The sequence below is a fragment of the Symphalangus syndactylus genome, chromosome 8 (genome assembly GCF_028878055.3).
Source record: "Symphalangus syndactylus isolate Jambi chromosome 8, NHGRI_mSymSyn1-v2.1_pri, whole genome shotgun sequence".
NCBI lineage: Eukaryota > Metazoa > Chordata > Mammalia > Primates > Hylobatidae > Symphalangus > Symphalangus syndactylus.
This window is the reverse complement of record NC_072430.2, coordinates 59133112-59151252: the sequence shown is the minus strand read 5'-3', so window position 1 is coordinate 59151252 and position 18141 is coordinate 59133112. Positions and strand designations below refer to the sequence as shown.

Below are 18141 nucleotides of genomic sequence, written 5' to 3'. Positions count from 1 at the left end.
AGCAAAAATAATATCTTTTGACCAAAAATATTTTTGTAACCCATGACAAGGATAATTTAGATCAAAAACTAACAAAATATATTATCAAATAGGTAGCTAAGGCCAGGCGCAGTGGCTCATGCCTGTAATCCCAGCACTTTGGGAGGCCGAGGTGGGTGGATCACGAGGTCAGGATATCGAGACCACGGTGAAACCCCCTCTCTACTAAAAACACAAAAAACTAGCCGGGCGTGGTGGCGGGCGCCTGTAGTCCCAGCTACTCGGGAGGCTGAGCCAGGAGAATGGCGTGAACCCGGGAGGCGGAGCTTGCAGTGAGCCGAGATCGCGCCACTGCACTCCAGCCTGGGTGACAGAGTGAGACTCCGTCTCAAAAAAAAAAGTAGCTAAAATTGAATTGTGTAGAAGAAAAGAACTAAAACCCCAGGACACCTTAGGCATGTCGGAAAATTCTAACATATTTCAATACAACTGCCATCATCTACTAAATTTAGAAAGTTACTGCAGTTTCACAAGTATGGATTATTCACAAATATTTTTTTTTCTCTGATTTAATGAGCCCTGCTGGGTAAAGCTGTCATGTCTAACTCAGGTTAATTTAGGGAAACCTGCTTTTTCCAGATGGCATCAAGGAGAGCAGACAGTTAATATGAGACGCTAAACTCAAAGTCATACAGTATTTATCTTAATGTGGAATGCAAGAGCTGTTAGCCTTTGAGCCCACTTTGATCTGTTTCTTAAACCAGCCTTCTACTGTGGAATTCTCCATACTGCTCCTAAAATGTCATGTTCCTCTGTCAGCAGCCAGCCAGTGTTACCCAGAAAGTGTGCACCAGACTCAGCTGCAAACCTAGCTCAATCTCCTCTCCTGGCTTAGACAAAACAAAATAATAGCATATCTTATGTCTTTTACTGCAGCAAACACATGGCTAATCGAGTGCCCAAAAGCTTACCAGTGTTCCAGATTAGTTTAAGAAATTCTGCACTATAAATCTCTAGACATTTTGTATCTCCAGCCAGGAACTATTCACCTGCCAAAATGCTGATTAATTACGTGACTATGTGTCATATTTCTAGTCTTCTTATTTGTTGATAGGCAGCCGTGCCCCAAGTTTCTTTTACATGCTCAAAGCCAATGTCTTGGAAAGTACAATTTGGCATGAATTTCTTGGTCTTAGTAAATAAAGAGACTGCCTATCTCCAAATAGTGGCACAGACTAACCCAGAGATGTTACTAAGGGAGAATAACCCAGCATTAACAACCAGAGCAATGCTGTTAAAGTACAATCCACATTAAAACTTGCAACCAAGAAAATCTGGCGGGGAAACTCAACATCTCCATCTTAACCTAGTATTCTCAATCCAACTTGAATACTGAAATCATCTAAGGCAGTCTTTTAAAGTGCTGATGCCAGATTCCACCTCCCACCATCTTAATCTGAATCACTGGAGAGTGACTCAGGCACTGGGATGTTTCAAAAGCTCTCCAAGGTAATTCTAATGGTCAACTATAGTTGAGAACCACAGATCCATAGCAGAGTCAGCAAATTTGCTCTATAAAGGGCCCTATCATAAATGTTGCAGGCTTTGTGGGCCACTGAGTCTCTGTCACAGCTTCTTAATTCTGCTGCTATAGCATAAAAGTAGCCACATATATATGTAAATGAATTAGTATGGCTGTGTTCCAATATAGCTTTATTTATGAATACTGAAATTTGAATTTTTATAACTTTTCTATGTCACAAAATATTATTCTTCTTTTGACTTTTTTTTTCAATCATTTCAAAATGTAAAACCATTCTTAGCTTACAAGCCATTCAAAAACAAGTGGCAGGCCAGATTTGGTCCAGCTGTAGTTTACTGACCTCTGATCTATAGTGCAGATTGAATACACTCCTACTTAATTCTTTCTCGAAAACATTTGCTCAGTGACTCACTCAACCAGTCCTTGAAAAGATTCCCTTCAAAGCATGAATACCTTCAGATTCAAGTTGGTCCAGGCCATATGACGCAGCTGTATAAACGCGAGTAATAGATGGAACAACAGTTCTTCTCTCAGGGGACGCCTCCGAAGCAGGAAGTGCATGGGAAATGCTGGGTTCCCCCACCATTATTCCAGGGGGTGTCACTGTAGATCCCAGAACTGGTGTGAACTCCTCATTTGGCCCTGTGACTGTGTCCATTTGTTCTGCCAAACACAACAGACAGGACTTGACCCACAAGATAATCATTATGGCAAATGTAAGCATGTGCTTTCACTTTTTAGGCAAGAAATGATTAAACCAATACCATACAATACAGCAAGTTTGGCACTTGGGTCAGCTCTCCTTTCCCATATTGTATTAATCCAACTCCCCAAAGCAAAGACTTTCAGGAAAATGTATCGTCTTCCAGGAAAATGTATTATCTTTAATCAGAATTTTGTTTTTAAATTTTAATCTCCCATTTATTCTATTGGCAATATTATGGATGTTGTAGGATTTTATATTATGTATTGCCAAAGGTAAAATATTTAACAAAAATACATTAAACTGTATTTCAAAGACTATTTTGGAAAGACCGAGTGTCTTTCTCAAAATCAAGTCATAGAGTAAGAGCCTAGATGTGGGTCTGGAATGTCAATTTAAAAGCAGCCAAATATAGCCCCAGGAATTCCCAAGTCCAGAGACTCTAGAACACTAGTAGCTTTCACACAGAAAACTTGACTGCCTTTAAGAGATCAGAGCATTTGAGAGCCTCCTACATAGAAAGCATTTTGTAGACATGATTTCAAATTCTTAAAATAACCTATAAAACAGATAGGCATTACTTAGAGGTGAACAAACCAAAGCTTACAGAAGTTAAGAAACTTAGCTTGAGGCTACAATATTAGTGAAAGCCAAAGTTGTGATTCAAATTCAGGTCCATGCTTTTGTCACCTCATCCCCCCGGCTCCTAGCAGCAGAGTTGCCAAATAGGAAGAGCCTTCTCAGGGGGTCTGGCCTTTGAGGACCCAGAGGTGAGCCACCAGGAGACCTTACTTACAAACTAAACCCTTGTCCCTTTTTTTTTTTTTGGCACGGAGTCTCGCTCTGTCACCAAGCTGGAGTGCAGTGGCGCGATCTCAGCTCACTGCAAGCTCCGCCTCCCGAGTTCATGCCATTCTCCTGCCTCAGCCTCTTGAGTAGCTGGGACTATAGGCGCCCACCACCACGCCCGGCTAATTTTTATATTTTTAGTAGAGATGGGGTTTCACCACGTTGGCCAGGATGGTCTCAATCTCCTGACTTCGTGATCTGCCCGCCTCAGCCTCCCAAAGTGCTGGGATTACAGGCGTGAGCCACCGCGCCCGGCCAACCCTTGTCCTTTTAAGGCTCTGGAACACCTCTTCAAACAAGACAGAGTTCACACCCCTTTCCAGGTAAAGGGATGTGTGTGTGTATGTGTGTGTGTGTGAGCGCACGCGCTGATGGCAATGTCGGCTGCCTCACTCATTCTATTCCTTGTCCGCTTAACAGAAGAGATCCACCCCCAAAACAGAGTCCAATTTCCTCCCTTACAGACCTTCCACAGTGGGAGTAACTTCAAAAGACAAAGGGTCGACTGTAGTTGAAACTGTAGTGGCCAGAGGCTCCCATCTTCCTGCCAGCTGAGTAACACCAGGAACGTCAGACACAGGAGAGGGGTCTTCCTTTTCTTCCTCAGTCTTGCCACTGTCTCTGATAAGCTCGAGGGTAGCAACCTGCTCTTGTGTCACCATGGATAAAGTGGCATCTGGCTCTTGAACAGCTGTTGTCATCTCTTGAGTGATGATGTCTTAAAGGGGGGAAAACATTTAAAAATAGACCAAATCCCTATTTTTTTAAAAAGAAATCATGATATGATTAAAAACTTGGGGGGGAGGGGAGCAGATGCTATTTCAGGAACTGGGAAAGCAAAGAGAGAACTCAGAAGTAAAATGACAGTAAATAAATGTTCTCTCTGTCACTGCTTTCAGTAGTTGTGAATCAATCTACAACAGAGATAAAGAAGTTCATGGAAAAAGCTAAAATGAAATCTAAAACAAAGTAGGAAGATCAACAGCTGAGCTCCCTTTCAGGCACATGTTTGAAGGTCAACATAATCAGTTTGTTAAGAAACAAATTATACAGAACTAAGTTACACTCAAAAACTCTCAGAAACATTTGTCTACAGTGTATTCATTTTCACATTTGCATTTCTGGAGGGTCAAGGGAAGCTAGCATTTTAAAATAAAGGAGTAATAATTACAATAACTAATATTTACTGAGTTTCTATGTTAAACACCATGTGAAGTGCATGACATACAGAATCTTAAGTATGCATCCTCCCATGTGTACTACAGGGAGATAGATACTAATATCATTCCACAGAAGCTGCATCATAGTGCTCAAGAATGCAGGTTCTAGAGCCAACCTGCCTCAGTCACTTACTAGCTGTGTGATCATAAACAAATTATTTCACATATGTGGGCCTTGAGTTTCCTCAGCTATAAAATGGGGATAATAATAGTATCTATCTCAGGGAGTTACTACAAAGATTAGATAACACAAGTAAAACACCTAGTATTTGGTAAGTTTTCAATAATTACCAGCTATTATAACTCCACTTTACAGAACTTAGGTTTAGAAAAGCTAAGGAGCCTGCCTTTGGTCACATTGCCAGCACTCTTAACCACTGTGCTAACTATGCCCAAGGAACAACTTGGAGAGGCCTCTGTAGAAGGTGTGCATTTGCTTTTAGATCAGAAAAGGAAATGAATAGAATTGGCAGGGTATGACATTATCTGTCACAGGTCCACTTTCTTTACAACATTATAATTCCCTCAAACACAGTATTAAAGACTGTTTATAATAATACTCTGCTTTCTCTTCAGATCATATAAATGTTTTGCCTTCTACAGACTACTTATAAGTCAAGACTTGCCCTCTTCTTATGAAGGGGCTATGCTAGAAATTTCAAACACTGTACAGAGCAACTACTAAAAACTTAATTTCTTGAAAACCTTATTGTCTCTCTTTTTTAAAATATTAGTTCTACATACTAAGTATTTTAGCAAGATCAGTAAGTTATACAATGAAAAATAACATTCTAGAGATAGCTTTAAAAAGGTTTCTCAAAGTTTTTATTAATGACAGGCCAGGCGCAGTGGCTCACGCCTGTAATACCAGCACTTTGGGAGACTGAGGAGGGAGGATCACAAGGTCAGGAGGTCGAGACCAGCCTGGCCAATATGGTGAAACCCCATCTCTACTAAAAACACAAAAAAATTAGCCAGGCGTAGTGGCACATTCCTGTCATCCCAGCCACCTGGGAGGCTGAGGCAGGAGAATTGCCTGAACTCAGGAGGCGGAGGTTGCAGTGAGCCGAGATCATGCCACTACACTCCAGCCTGGATGACAGAGGGAGACTCCGTCTCAAAAAAAAAAGAAAAAATTTTTATTAATGACATCATGGCATATCCTATTACTTTAAAAAAAAAGTTGCCTTGAAAATAGTGTATCTGCTTTAAAATAATGTGTATTTGTTTTTCACTATAAGCAGTTCCTTTTCTTGGTACTCATCAAGTTTACATTATTTTTCCATTTGAATTGAAGAGATTTTTACGTTTGATGGATTAATATACCTGGTTACAGGACAAACAATGTGAGTTAGGGTAAGGTTCTCACATGAGCTTCATATTTGCACTCTATACCATTGTTTGAATATTGTCCCTCTTTTTTTCCTTTCTCCAATATTACTGTAAATCCCTAGAGAGCTAGGATTCATTGTCTTTCTGTACCTCTAGCACATAGGGCAATTCTCTGTTTGCCACAAGAAGACAATAACATATAGTTTTACCATTTTAAGCAGTAGGTGTTCTCTATGTTGCCCTCATTTTTGAAAGCATAATGAACACTTCTGAGAACACATATACAAAAATAAATATGCAGGCGCTGTTTGTAGTTTTATGAAATAGCAAGAAATGTCAAAATGCATAGTATCTTGAATAAATAATTGCTGTTGGAGAAAGAAAAGTTAGAACTAGAAATAGTAATAAAATTTTTTTAAATAAACTTTAAAGTTTCCTAACATCTCTCATTCTTCCTACTTCATGTAGGAGAAAAAATAATTATATATTATTTTTAAAACCTGATCTTCAGTTGAAGCAGCTAACTGACTCAAAGGACTATAATCTCAACATACTCATCTGTAAATAATATCTAAAAACAACAAGAAATCATTGCATATTCTGAAGAAGATAATGTCCTAAGTGGTCCCTGGACTCTAAATGATTAGCATTTAAGTTGTTTACTTCAGAAAAATACTTATGATCACCTGAAAATGAGTAGTAAAACATTTTGGCTATTCTATAACAACTGCTGTCAATAATTGCAATCTTTCCCATTCCTTTTAACTCTATGGGGAAAAAAAAGTAAAACAAAAGTAATAACTTGACAGTTCCTCTTGGTACAAAGAACATTTAGAAGTTGTTTGATTGATTTTGGGTAAAGTAGGTAATCACATTGGATAACTCCAGTCTGAATGGTTCTATATCCTCATTTGTAAATTCACTGAAAACATATTTATTGAGTTCCTACTATGTGCCAGGAATTGTGCTATGTGCTAGAAATTAAAAGAAGTGGCCTGTTAAAAGATTATAATTTGCTGAGGCAATTGTGACTAAGAACCATATTCAAAAACCAAAATAATCAGGAAATTACCAATTCCATTTTACTTTTTAGGCTATACTAACAGAAGCTAATACAAGTTTAGTACATAAGAATCATAGATTCAATTGTGCAGTGAACAATCTGGAGCTATATGACTTAATGCTCCAAAAATAAAAGTTCTATGAAGAACTGAAGTAAACTTGTTGCTCAGTCATATCTAAGGTCTTCATGGCCATGTGAACCCAACTCCATGTAAAAACCAACTTACAAGAAATTTTATGGAAGCTTCTATGAAAACTGAACAGCATACTCAGTCTTTCAGTCTTTAAATAAAAATGAATTCGACATGTAAAATTCAATCTTTCTTTTATCATTTATCAAGTGATCTTTCACCATTTTAATTCAATCTCAACACCTTAAAACATATTACTGATTTGATATTTTCTATTAATTGGGCTACTTGGCTGAAGTAACACGTTGTACATGTTCCAAAACAATTTGGAATGAGCATGTATACATTACATTAAGCTTTTCCTTCCCAATGTTGTTATCTGTCCAACTACCCATAATAAAAGAAAACCATTATCCATCAACAACAAATAGAAGGCTCTCCAGCTTATAATATTCGCAGATGCAAAGGCCAAAAGAAAGTAGAAAATGCAGAACCAAGCAAGCAGATGATTTATCTTCCACCCTACCCCCTTCCTTATTTCTAAATGTTTTCTTTTTAGGAAAACAAAGTTAGAAAATTCATATAGTTAATACTATGAGATAACTACAGTACTTACCTAAAGCTTTTTTTGTAAGAAATATAAGGGATGTGAGCATATTTTACAACAATGTGTATATAAGTATCCAACATTGTTTATTATAGTTTAAACATATAGCTAATTCTTTCACATTTTCTTGTATATTTATACATTTTCATAGTAAAATGTTTGAAAAATATTAGTCTAAAATAAAAATAACAGTATCAGGGTTTTTCAACCTCAGAGCTATTAACATGTTGGCTGGGATAATTCTTTGTTATGGGGGGCTGTCCTACGTAGTCTAACATATTTAACAATATCTTAGCACCCCTCAGTTCTAACAACTAAAAATGTCTCCAAACATTGCTAAATATCCCTTGGGGGAAGGGGAAAGCAAAACAAAACTATCCCCAGTTAAAGAACACTGGTCTATAGGCAGGATTTATATTTGGGTGTAATTTTTTTTTCTTTTTCTTTTTTGAGAGGCAGTTTCACTCTTGTCGCCCAGGCTGGAGTGCAGTGGTGCAATCTTGGCTCACTGCAACCTCCGCCTCCCAGGTTAAAGCGATTCTCCTGCCTCAACCTCCAAAGTAGCTGGGATTACAGGGATCTGCTACCACAGCCAGCTGATTTTTGTATTTTAGTAGAGATGGGGTTTCACCATGTTGGCCAGGCTGGTCTCGAACTCCTGACCTCAAGTGAGCCGCCTGCCTTGGCCTCCCAAAGTGCTGGGATTACAGGAATTGGGTGTAATTTTTATATAAAATAGATGATGTATGTGTATGCTTCTGCTTTTCTTTTTATTTTTTAAATTTCATTTTTTTATTCTTTTTCAGAGAAGAGGTCTCACTATATCACCCAGGCTGGTCTTGCACTCCTGGGCTCAAGCAATCCTCACACCTCGGCCTCCCAAAATGCTGGGATTATAGGCATGAGCCACTGCACCTGGCCTGCTCTTCATTAAAACTTCAACCTATTTCTAAATTTAAAAAAAAATGAAAGTTTCCAAATTAAACCAAAGCTTGTTTTTCCTTTTCTTTCTTTTACCTTTCATTGTATTTCCCAACAGTTGGTCCGCCTCAGACTCATATTCTGAGACAGAAACAGTGGTCTCTAAGAAAAACAGGGCATCGTTTTCCTTGGTGGATTCCGTGAAGTCTCCTGTACTTTGGAGCAAGTTCACAATGGAAACTTTCATGTCTTCGATCAGACTTGTGGGGGTAAAGGAACTTTGATCGGCGAAAGCAGGTGATCTCTCATTCCCATGCACTATTAGCAGGGCTGTGCCCGTGTGTGCTTCCCCTTCAGGCAGCCTCAGAGCCACCTCTGCAGCCTCTGTCCAAGGCTGGCCCCCTTCCATACCCTCATGGCTTACTTGTGCTGTCTGAGACATCTCCGTCCTCACCTGAGTCTCTTCATTGTCTCCAAGCTTGGGGGTCCTTATCTGGCTTACACTCTCTAATTTGGTGTCATCCCACTCATCACTTAAGGCAGAGGCAGCTGGAACAGATGTGCTGACACTCACTGTGACTTCTGGAGCTCCCAGCAGACTGTCAGTTTCTGGCTCAACACTCAGGGTGTCCTCGGAAGTTTCGAGTGGTTGCTTGGTGGTAGCAGTCTGGGTGTTATCAGCTGTCATCTGCGAAGGCTTCTCCTTATCAGGTGTGAGGCTTCCAGGCTCAGTGCCTGCTGTGGACTCAGCACCAGGAAAAGAAGTTGTCCTGTGGTCTGTGTCTGCTTCAGATTTCTCAGTCTTTGGATTGGTGGTTAGCATTTCTTTAGTATTCACATAGGATGAAGGTGAACGTCCCAAACCAACTCCTTCCTGACTTTCAGTTGCAAATGATTGATTATCCATATACTTCAGAAAACCTTTTGTGGTTTCTGTGGTCTCTTCTACAATGGGCTGAAAGTTAGTGCTTGTAAGGAGTCCCTCCTTTTCATCAATAGTCAGAGAAGGAGTCGCAGTGATAGCAATGGTTAGCATGGCCTTAGCAAGTCCACTTTCAGGAGGTATTCTCTCTGGCTGGCTGGAACCAAATACTTCTTCAACTGTGAGGACACCTGACTCAGTAGCAGTGGAAACACCAGGGTGTTCAGTCTGCATGAGCCCAGCTTGTCCAGGCTGGGTTTCTTTGTTAATCAAGAATGCTTTATTTAATGATATTGCCGATGGTCCTGCTGACACCATCACTGGATCTTCAGAGACCACCAGTTGGGGAGTCTGCTTTGAGGTAATGGAGGTATTTTCCAGGTCATCGGTGTTCATCTCATCGGACTGCCCTTTTTCCGCATGAACATGTGCTATCTCCCTCCTTTCTATTTTGGGGAAGGCCAGACATTGTGTGGCAACGTTGAAAAGTAGAAGGCTACAGAAAGCCAGACAAATGTGCAATACAATCGGTCCACTCATAGTGGAAGAGAAATGGCACGTACACTGGCAGAGTTGACAAGTCCAGTAATTGAATCCTGCAGAAAAATAAAGCGTATCAAACTGTCATATAAATACATATTGTAAATAAATCTCTTTAAATTAAACCGTAAGTAAAATAATCTCCTTGACTTTATAACACACAGAGATGGTAGGTAGGAGAGGATTGTTCTATTTCTTTGTACCTTTGAGACATGGATAACCCAGTTCATTTTTCCCTGCTGAATTTTGCTCATTTAACTTGAGGTTCCCTAGAAAAAGGTACACATAGTTCAAGTATTAAGTTCATTGTTTCTTAAATACCTACTTGAAATAATTTACCCTTGAAGTCACATTTGCAATATTCTCTCCAAATTCCTCTATTAACCATGTAGTCAAATGACTGTAGAAATAGCAACATGTCCAAGAAATAAAAAGTAAGTCTTACACATTCATTCAAATAACTTTTTAAGTGTTGCCACAGTCTGAATGTTTGTGGCCCCCAGAATTCATGTGTTAAAACCTAAGCAGCAACATGGTGGTATTAGGAAGTAAGGCCTTTGAGAAGTGATGACTTCATGAGGGCAGAACCCTCGTGAATGGGATTTGTGCCCTTATAAAAGAGACGCCAGGGCCAGGCACAGTGGCTCACACCTGTAATCCCAGCACTTTGGGAGGCCGACGTGGATGGATCACCTGAGGTCAGGAGTTAAGAGACCAGCCTGGCCAACATGGTGAAACCCCATCTCTACTAAAAATACAAAAATTAGCTGGGAGTGAGGGTGGGCACCTGTAATCTCAGGTACTCAGGAGGCTGAGGCAAGAGAATCGCTTGAACCTGGAAGGCAGAGGTTGCAGTGAGCTGAGATCGTGCCATTGCACTACAGCCTAGGCAACAAGAGCAAACCTCCATCTCAAAAAAAAAAAAGAGAGAGAGAGACCCCAGGCCAGGCACGGTGGCTCACACCTGTAATCCCAGCACTTTAGGAGACCGAGACCAGCAGATCACTTGGGGTCAGGAGTTTGAGACCAGCCTGGCCAACATGGTGAAACCCCATCTCTAATAAAAATACAAAAATTAGCCAGGCATGGTGGCACACACCTGTAATCCCAGCTGCTCAGGAGGCTGAGGCAGAAGAATTGCCTAAACCTGGGAGGTGGAGGTTGCAGTGAGCTGAGATCATGCCACTGCACTCCAGCCTGGACAGGAGACTGGTCCATCTCAAAAGTAAATAAATAAATAAATAAATAAATAAATAGGGCTGGGCGTGGTGGCTCACGCCTGTAATCCCAGCACTTTGGGAGACCAAGGCAAGTGGATCACCTGAGGTCAGGAGTTCGAGACCAGCCTGGCCAACATGGTGAAACCCCATCTCGACTAAAAATACAAAAAAATTAGCTGGGTGTGGTGGCAGGCGTCTGTAATCCCAGCTACTTGGGAGGCTGAGGAAGGAGAATCACTTGAACCTGGGAGGCGGAGGTTGCAATGAGCTAAGATCATGCCATCACAGTCCAGCCTGGGCAACAAGAAGGAAACTCTGTCTCAAAATAAAATAAAGAGAACCCCAAGAGCTCCCTGGCCCCTTCCACCATGTAGGACACAGCGAAAAGGTGCCTTCTATGAACCAGAAAGTGGGCCCTACCCAGACACCAAATCTACTGACACCTTGATCTTGGACTTCCCAGTCTCCAGAACCGTAAGAAATAAATTTCTATTGTTTATAAAAATCCAGTTTATTATACTTTGTTATAGCAGCCCAAATGGACTAAGAAAAATGGGTTTGAAAACACTAAATATCATCATTAAATGCTGAATACCAGTTACTTTTAAGAGTTTTTTAAAGTAAGTAAATAATTTTCAATGAAAATATGTCTTTTAGCTCTTTTTCTTCAGTGAGGCAGCCGGGCTGCAGACGCAGAGATGCAGATCTTTGTGAAGACTTTCACGGGCAAGACCATCACCCTTGAGGTCGAGCCCAGTGACACCATTTAGAATGTCAAAGCCAAAATTCAGGACAAGGAGGGTATCCCACCTGACCAGCAGCGTCTGATATTTGCTGGGGAACAGCTGGAGGATGGCCACACTCTCTCAGGCTACAACATCCAGAAAGAGTCCAACCTAAACCTGGTGCTGCGCCTGCGAGGTGGCATTACTGAGCCTTCCCTCTGCCAGCTCGTCCAGAAATACAACTGCGACAAGATGATCTGCTGCAAGTGCTATGCTTGCCTGCTCCCCCATGCTATCAACTGCTGCAAGAAGAAATGCGGCCACACCAACAACCTGTACCCCAAGAAGAAGGTCAAATAAGGCTCTTCCTTCCTCGAAGGGCAGCAGCCTTCTGCTCAGGCCCCATGGCCCTGGAGCCTCAATAAAGTGACCCTTTTGTTGATTGGAGCAGAAAAAAAAAAAAGAAAAAAGAAAAGGAAATATGTATTTTAAATGCTTAAATCATTTGTTATTCTCTGCAACAACTATAAAAATTACAGGCAAAACATGTTTCAAAATTTAAGGATTAGAAAAGGTTTAAGAGTTAAGCAAGGTTAATAGTTTCAGAAAAAAACTAAATATATTTTAAAATTAGCAATCTTTATTGAATACCCATTATTATAAGATAAAAAATTTATCGTAGTATTTGAAATAAACTACTCACATTTTCATTACAACTAAAACTATATTAAAATTGTTAATTTTCCCCCAAATTTAAGGGTTTCAGTTCTTTTTTTAATCTATTTTGCTGAGTAGGGCCTTTTCTTTTCCCATCATCAGAAATTTCTCAGAGATGCTGCAAGTTTTCTAGAAAATTAAACCTTGAAACTAAAATTCTAAAATAAAAACCTTGACTTTATAAAGTTTACATTTTATTCTTTCTTTCATGTCTAATCATTCAGTGATCTAAGTTAAGCAAATGATGTGCACATGTGAAATTTAGAAATTTATTTTCATACGGCCTTCTTCCCTTAAGGAGTTTCAAAGCTTCCATGGGTTATCTCATTTAGTCTTATAGGTCCTTTCAAGAAAGAAGAAAGGTAAAGTCCTCAGGACATGATCTACACTGCTGAAGACAAAAAGAAGCCTGAATTTTCCTTCCTTCTTCCTTTTTTTGTTTTTGTTTTCTTTTCGAGACGGAGTTTCACTCTGACACCCAGGCTGGAATGCAGTGCGAGTCAGCTCACTGCAACCTCCGCCTCTCGAGTTCTTATGCCTCAGCCTCCCGAATAGCTGGGACTACAGGCGTGCGCCACCACACCTGGCTAATTTTTGTATTTTTATTAGAGACGGGGTTTCACCATGTTGGCCAGACTGGTCTTGAACTCCTGACTTCAAGTGATCCACCTGCCTCAGCCTCCCAAAGTGCTGAAATTACAGGCGTGAGCTCCCCTCCCCTTCCCTTTCCTTTCTTCTCTTTTTTTCTTTCCCCAGGCTGGATTTGAACTCCTGGGCTCAAGCAATCCTCCTGCATCAAGCTCCTAAGTAGGTAGGACTACAGGCACACACCACCACACGGCACAAGAAGACTGACTTTTTCTACGTGAGAAAAAAGGAATCCATGGATTTAGAGCTAAGGCTTCCTGCCAACTACCACCACCACATGAGTGTACCATCTTGGAAATGGGTCCAGCAGCCCCAGTCAACCCTTCAGATGACTGCACCCCTGGCTGACATCTTGACTACACCTTCTTGAAAGACTTTGTGCCAGAACCACGCACCTAAGTTACTCCCAAATTCATGATGCATAGAACTGGTATAAAATAACAAGTATTTATTGTTATTTCAAGTCACTAAGCTACAGGGTAATTTGTTACACAGAAATCTTGAGTCCACGATGCTTCAGGGAAATACAGGAATGGAATGACAGCACGAGTACAACAGTGTCATGTGCAGAAAAGAAACAGCATATCAGGGATTACAAATTTAGCTGAAGAAAATTGAAGCCAGAGATGACTAGAAGAAACATAAGTCCCCAAACAATCTGCAAGGATAATGAGACGGGTGCTAAGTTTCCCCATATGCAGCTGGGGGTTTGAAACAAACATATCTGAATATTAAATTACATACTGGTAGCTAGCCTTGTTTTTGTTTGTTTGTATGTTTATTTTTGAGATGGAGTCTCACTCTGTTGCCCAGGCTGGAGTGCACTGATGCCATCTCAGCTTGCTGCAACCTCCGTCACCCAGGTTCAAGTGATTCTCCTGCCTCAGCCTCCCAAATAGGTGGGATTACAGGTGCCCACTACCACGCCTGGCTAATTTTTGTATTTTTAATAGAGACAAGGTTTCACCATGTTGGCCAGGTTGGTCTCGAACTTCTGACCCCAAGTGATCCACCCGCCTCAACCTCCCAGAGTGCTAGGATTACAGGCATGAGCCACCGTGCCCATCCTTTTTTTTTTTTTTTTTTTTTGAGACAGAGTCTTGCTCTGTCACCCAGGTTGGAGTTTGAGAGTGCAATCTCAGCTCACTGCTCCCTCCACCTTCCGGGTTGAAGTGATTCTCCTGCCTCAACTTCCTAAGTAGCAGGATTACAGGTGCCTGCCACCAGACCCAGCTAATTTTGTATTTTTAGTAGAGACAGGGTTTCACCATGTTGGCCAGGCTGATCTAGAACTCCTGACCTCAAGTGATCCAGCCATCTCAGCTTCCCAAAGTGCTGGGATTACAGGAGTGAGCCACCACACCTGGCCACATAGTTGTTTTTAAAAAAGAGAAAATGGCAAAGATATTTGATAAAGAGGAAATAGCATGTGCCACAGCATGTCAACATTCTGGACATTAGTTATCACTGTACTTTAGATGAGCCAGGATGAACTGTAGTTCATAGCCAGGTAACACATCACTGAATTTGGCTTGATGCCTCTATTTGCCTTCCTTAAAACAAAAACATAATGAAGGGGCCAGGTGCAGTGGCTCATACCTGTAGTCCCAATACTTTGGGAGGCCAAGGCAGGAGGATCATCTGAGCCCAGGAGTTTGAGACCAGCCTGAGCAACATGGCAAATCTCATCTCTACCAAATTAGCCAGGCACATGCCAATAGTCCTAGTTACTCAGGAGGCTGAGGTGGGAGAATCACTTGAGCCCAGGAAGTCAAGGCTGCAGTGAGCCATGATCATACCACTGCACTCCATTCTGGGCGACAGAGAAAAGATCCTGTCTCAAAAACAAACAGACAACAACAACAAAAAAAAAAACATATGAGGCCTGGTGCGGTGGCTCATGCCTGTAATCCCAGCACTTTGGGAGGCCGAGGCAGGTGGATCACGAGGCCAGGAGATTGAGACCATCCTGGCTAACACAGTGAAACCCCGCCTCCACTAAAAATACAAAAAAATTAGCCAGGCGTGGTGGCAGGTGCCTGTAATCCCAGCTAGTCGGGAGGCTCAGGCAGGACAATGGCATGAACCTGGGAGGCTGAGCTTGCAGTGAGCCGAGATTGCGCCACTGCACTCCAGCCTGGGCAGCAGAACAAGACTCCATCTCAAAAAAAAAAAAAAAAAAAAAGATAGCTGTGAAACAAGAGAATTGACAGTCAATGAAATTACACCTTTGGATTTCTGTTCAGACAAATTGATCCACTAAATTCTATCTATATAGTTGAACAGTCATAAAAGCTATAGAACTCTGTGGTTCATTTCTGATCTGTTCAGATAGCTGCCCCTTCCTAAACAAATACTTTTTCTATTCAGTGAAATCTTACTAAACGTGTGGCCTAAAACCTTGGCCCACATGATCCCATACTTCTGAATAAAAATCTGAAAATCCCAGGCCATCATGAATGGTAATAGAGTTTAGAGGGACTTAGGCTGGCATCAGAAAAATTATTCCTGAATCTTAGCTTTATTGATGTTAAAACTTGCTATATGATACTGAGCAAGTAGCCTCAGTTTCTCCTTTGACAAAATGAGGAATTAAAATAATCATTGAAATCCCTTCTTCATCCACGATTTTATTCTCATACCTCACCTATATGACATAAAATAAAAATACAAATATTTCTATATTCCTATAATGGTACCATCAAGTAGGAAAGGCACTCACATGGTGGAGCAGATGCTTTATGTGCTATGTGTATGTTCTGGAGTCATGTGGACTGAGAGAAAAATTTTACAAACAAATCAGATCAAGGGAAGAAGGGATAAATAATAAAGACTTAATACAGCCCCACTGCCTTTCCAAAACATAATTTTCCTTCAAAATTTTATTTTCATCTGTATCTTGGGTTTTAGAATTTTTGTGTGAAGGGAATTCTGCTATTGCTCCAAAAGACTTTCCTTCTGTGATTGTCAGCCACCTGCTTTCTAAATTCAATTACAACAGAAAGAGTGGGGGTGAACCACAAGCCTTTGCTTTTTTCCCCCTTTTCATAGGCATTGATGAAAGCTTTTTCTATGTCCGTGTATCGAGACCATATGTTCCCTCTCCCCACTATTGAAAGCAACGACTGTATGTTAAAAGGAAAAAAGACAACCTGTAAGAAGAATAATAGAAAACACATCTGGAACTCAGATAAACTGATAGATGACCTTCAAATTCCAGGATTTTCTCCATCTTTCAAAGCCCAGTATAGGTTCATGTAGTCACTCCCATTAGTCTAATGTCCCACAATGGGAGTTACATGATGCTCAAGAATAAACGAGAAGACTGTTGTCAGTTCGACAATACTTCTAAACCTAAATAACCATCTGCAACCATATTTTGAAGGCTATGAGCCTTTTCCTTTTTCCTCAACACTGTATCCCCTTCCTGGCAATGTGCCTGGCACAGAAGAAATGCTCAGTAAATATTGGCTGAACAAACAGATGAATGTCTATAGCCCACTTTGCTGGGAGAAGTGGAAGGAGGAGAGATTCCATTGCATATTAGAATTCTGTGTCTTAATTATCTTCAATTAACTCAATCATAAGAATATTTAACAAACAAACAAAAAGAACATTCCTCTTACTTTTCCCTTCCACTGCGTATTTGGATGCTGCTTTCTTTTCACTGTATCTCTCCATGCAAATTAATTCAGATAAATAAGCTCTAACCAAATTACCACCTGATGTTGGATATCAGCTTTGAATAGCTTAAAAAGCATCTCCTTCAGAGCAGGTCAGTAGCACTTTGTCTATCATTTGCTATCAAGGTATCTATCCTAATAGCTTGGCAGTCTTTTGAACAATTTACTGCATTTCTTCCACCACTGAGCAAGATAAGCTGTTCTGTCAGGCATTATCTTTGACAATCTTACATAGCTACAGTCCAGAATCGGTTTCTTTGTCAAGCCTAGGCATATTCAAGTTTCAAAGACAAATGAAAGGCAACATAAAAAATACCAGCCTTGGCCATCTGGTTAGACTTAATCAGATTTTGTAAGCACTTGGTCAATATTTTTTCCAACTAAAATGAATATTGCTATTTCAGTATGTTACCAAAATGAAGACACAAAAGGGAAACCAATATGTTAAATCATTCTCACCAGTGATGAAGCTACTATTTCCATTGTCAACTGAGTTTCATATATAATATTAAGGCACGATGAGCATCGCCCCAAGAGTGCTCAAGACACGGGAGGGCTGTAGAGTGTGCCAAGAAACTGGTGACAGTTCGCTTTATATTTTCCTTTTCTTATGATATACACAAAAACTACAGAGAGCTGCTGTGGGGTAGGTGAAGAAAGCTACCTCATCCTGGCTTTTCATTGTCAACTGGAAGTTATTTTGATGACACTTCAAACACAACCATCTTCATCTGAACTTTGGTGACCACCTTGAACTCTTCTCTCCTTTACATTCTAGATTCACAACTGCTGTGGATCCTCCTCTCATAATCTCTTTTGGAATTGTAACTTCTGATCACCTCATTGGATAGTTATTATTTTAAATGCCTCTTAATTGATGACCTTGTCTAGGCTCTCTCCTCTCCAATCTATTTTATACAATCCAGTTGGGTTTCTTTTTTTTTTTTTTTTTTTTTTTGGTAAGAAGTCTCACTGTGTCTCCAGGCTGGAGTGCAGTGGCGAGATCTCAGCTCACAGCAACCTCCTCCTCCCAGGTTCAAGCGATTCTCCTGCCTCAGCCTCCTGAGTAGCTGGGACCACAGGCGCACGCCACCACGCCCAGCTAACTTTTGTGTTTTTAGTAGAGACGGGGTTTCACCATGTTGGCCAGGATAGTCTCAATCTCTTGACCTCATGATCCACCCACCTCAGCCTCCCAAATTGCTGGGATTATAGGTGTGAGCCACTGCACCCAGCTGGTTTATTCTTAAGACTAAAAATTGCAATAATCAATCAAAGACAGCTACCACTTAGGAGCTGCTATGTGCCAAGCATTCTAAGTGCCCAGTGGAAATTATCT

At 40.8% G+C, this 18141-nt stretch overlaps 1 protein-coding gene and 1 pseudogene across 5 annotated transcripts in view; one reads left to right on the top strand and one right to left on the bottom strand.

Annotated features, from left to right (window-relative positions):
- The window catches only part of LOC129487840 (ubiquitin-like), a 401690-nt pseudogene extending 389557 nt beyond the window's left edge, over positions 1 to 12133 (top strand).
- ARMH4 (armadillo like helical domain containing 4) overlaps positions 1 to 18141 on the bottom strand; it is a 210824-nt gene that overhangs the window by 140035 nt on the left and 52648 nt on the right. For all 5 annotated transcript variants that reach the window (XM_055289237.2, XM_055289239.2, XM_055289240.2 and 2 more), the window contains 3 exons: positions 8444 to 9865; positions 3541 to 3792; positions 1976 to 2185 (listed from right to left, as the gene is read on the bottom strand). In XM_055289237.2, the coding sequence (XP_055145212.1) occupies positions 1976 to 2185; positions 3541 to 3792; positions 8444 to 9865 (1884 nt within the window). The remainder of the gene's footprint in view (positions 1 to 1975; positions 2186 to 3540; positions 3793 to 8443; positions 9866 to 18141) is intronic.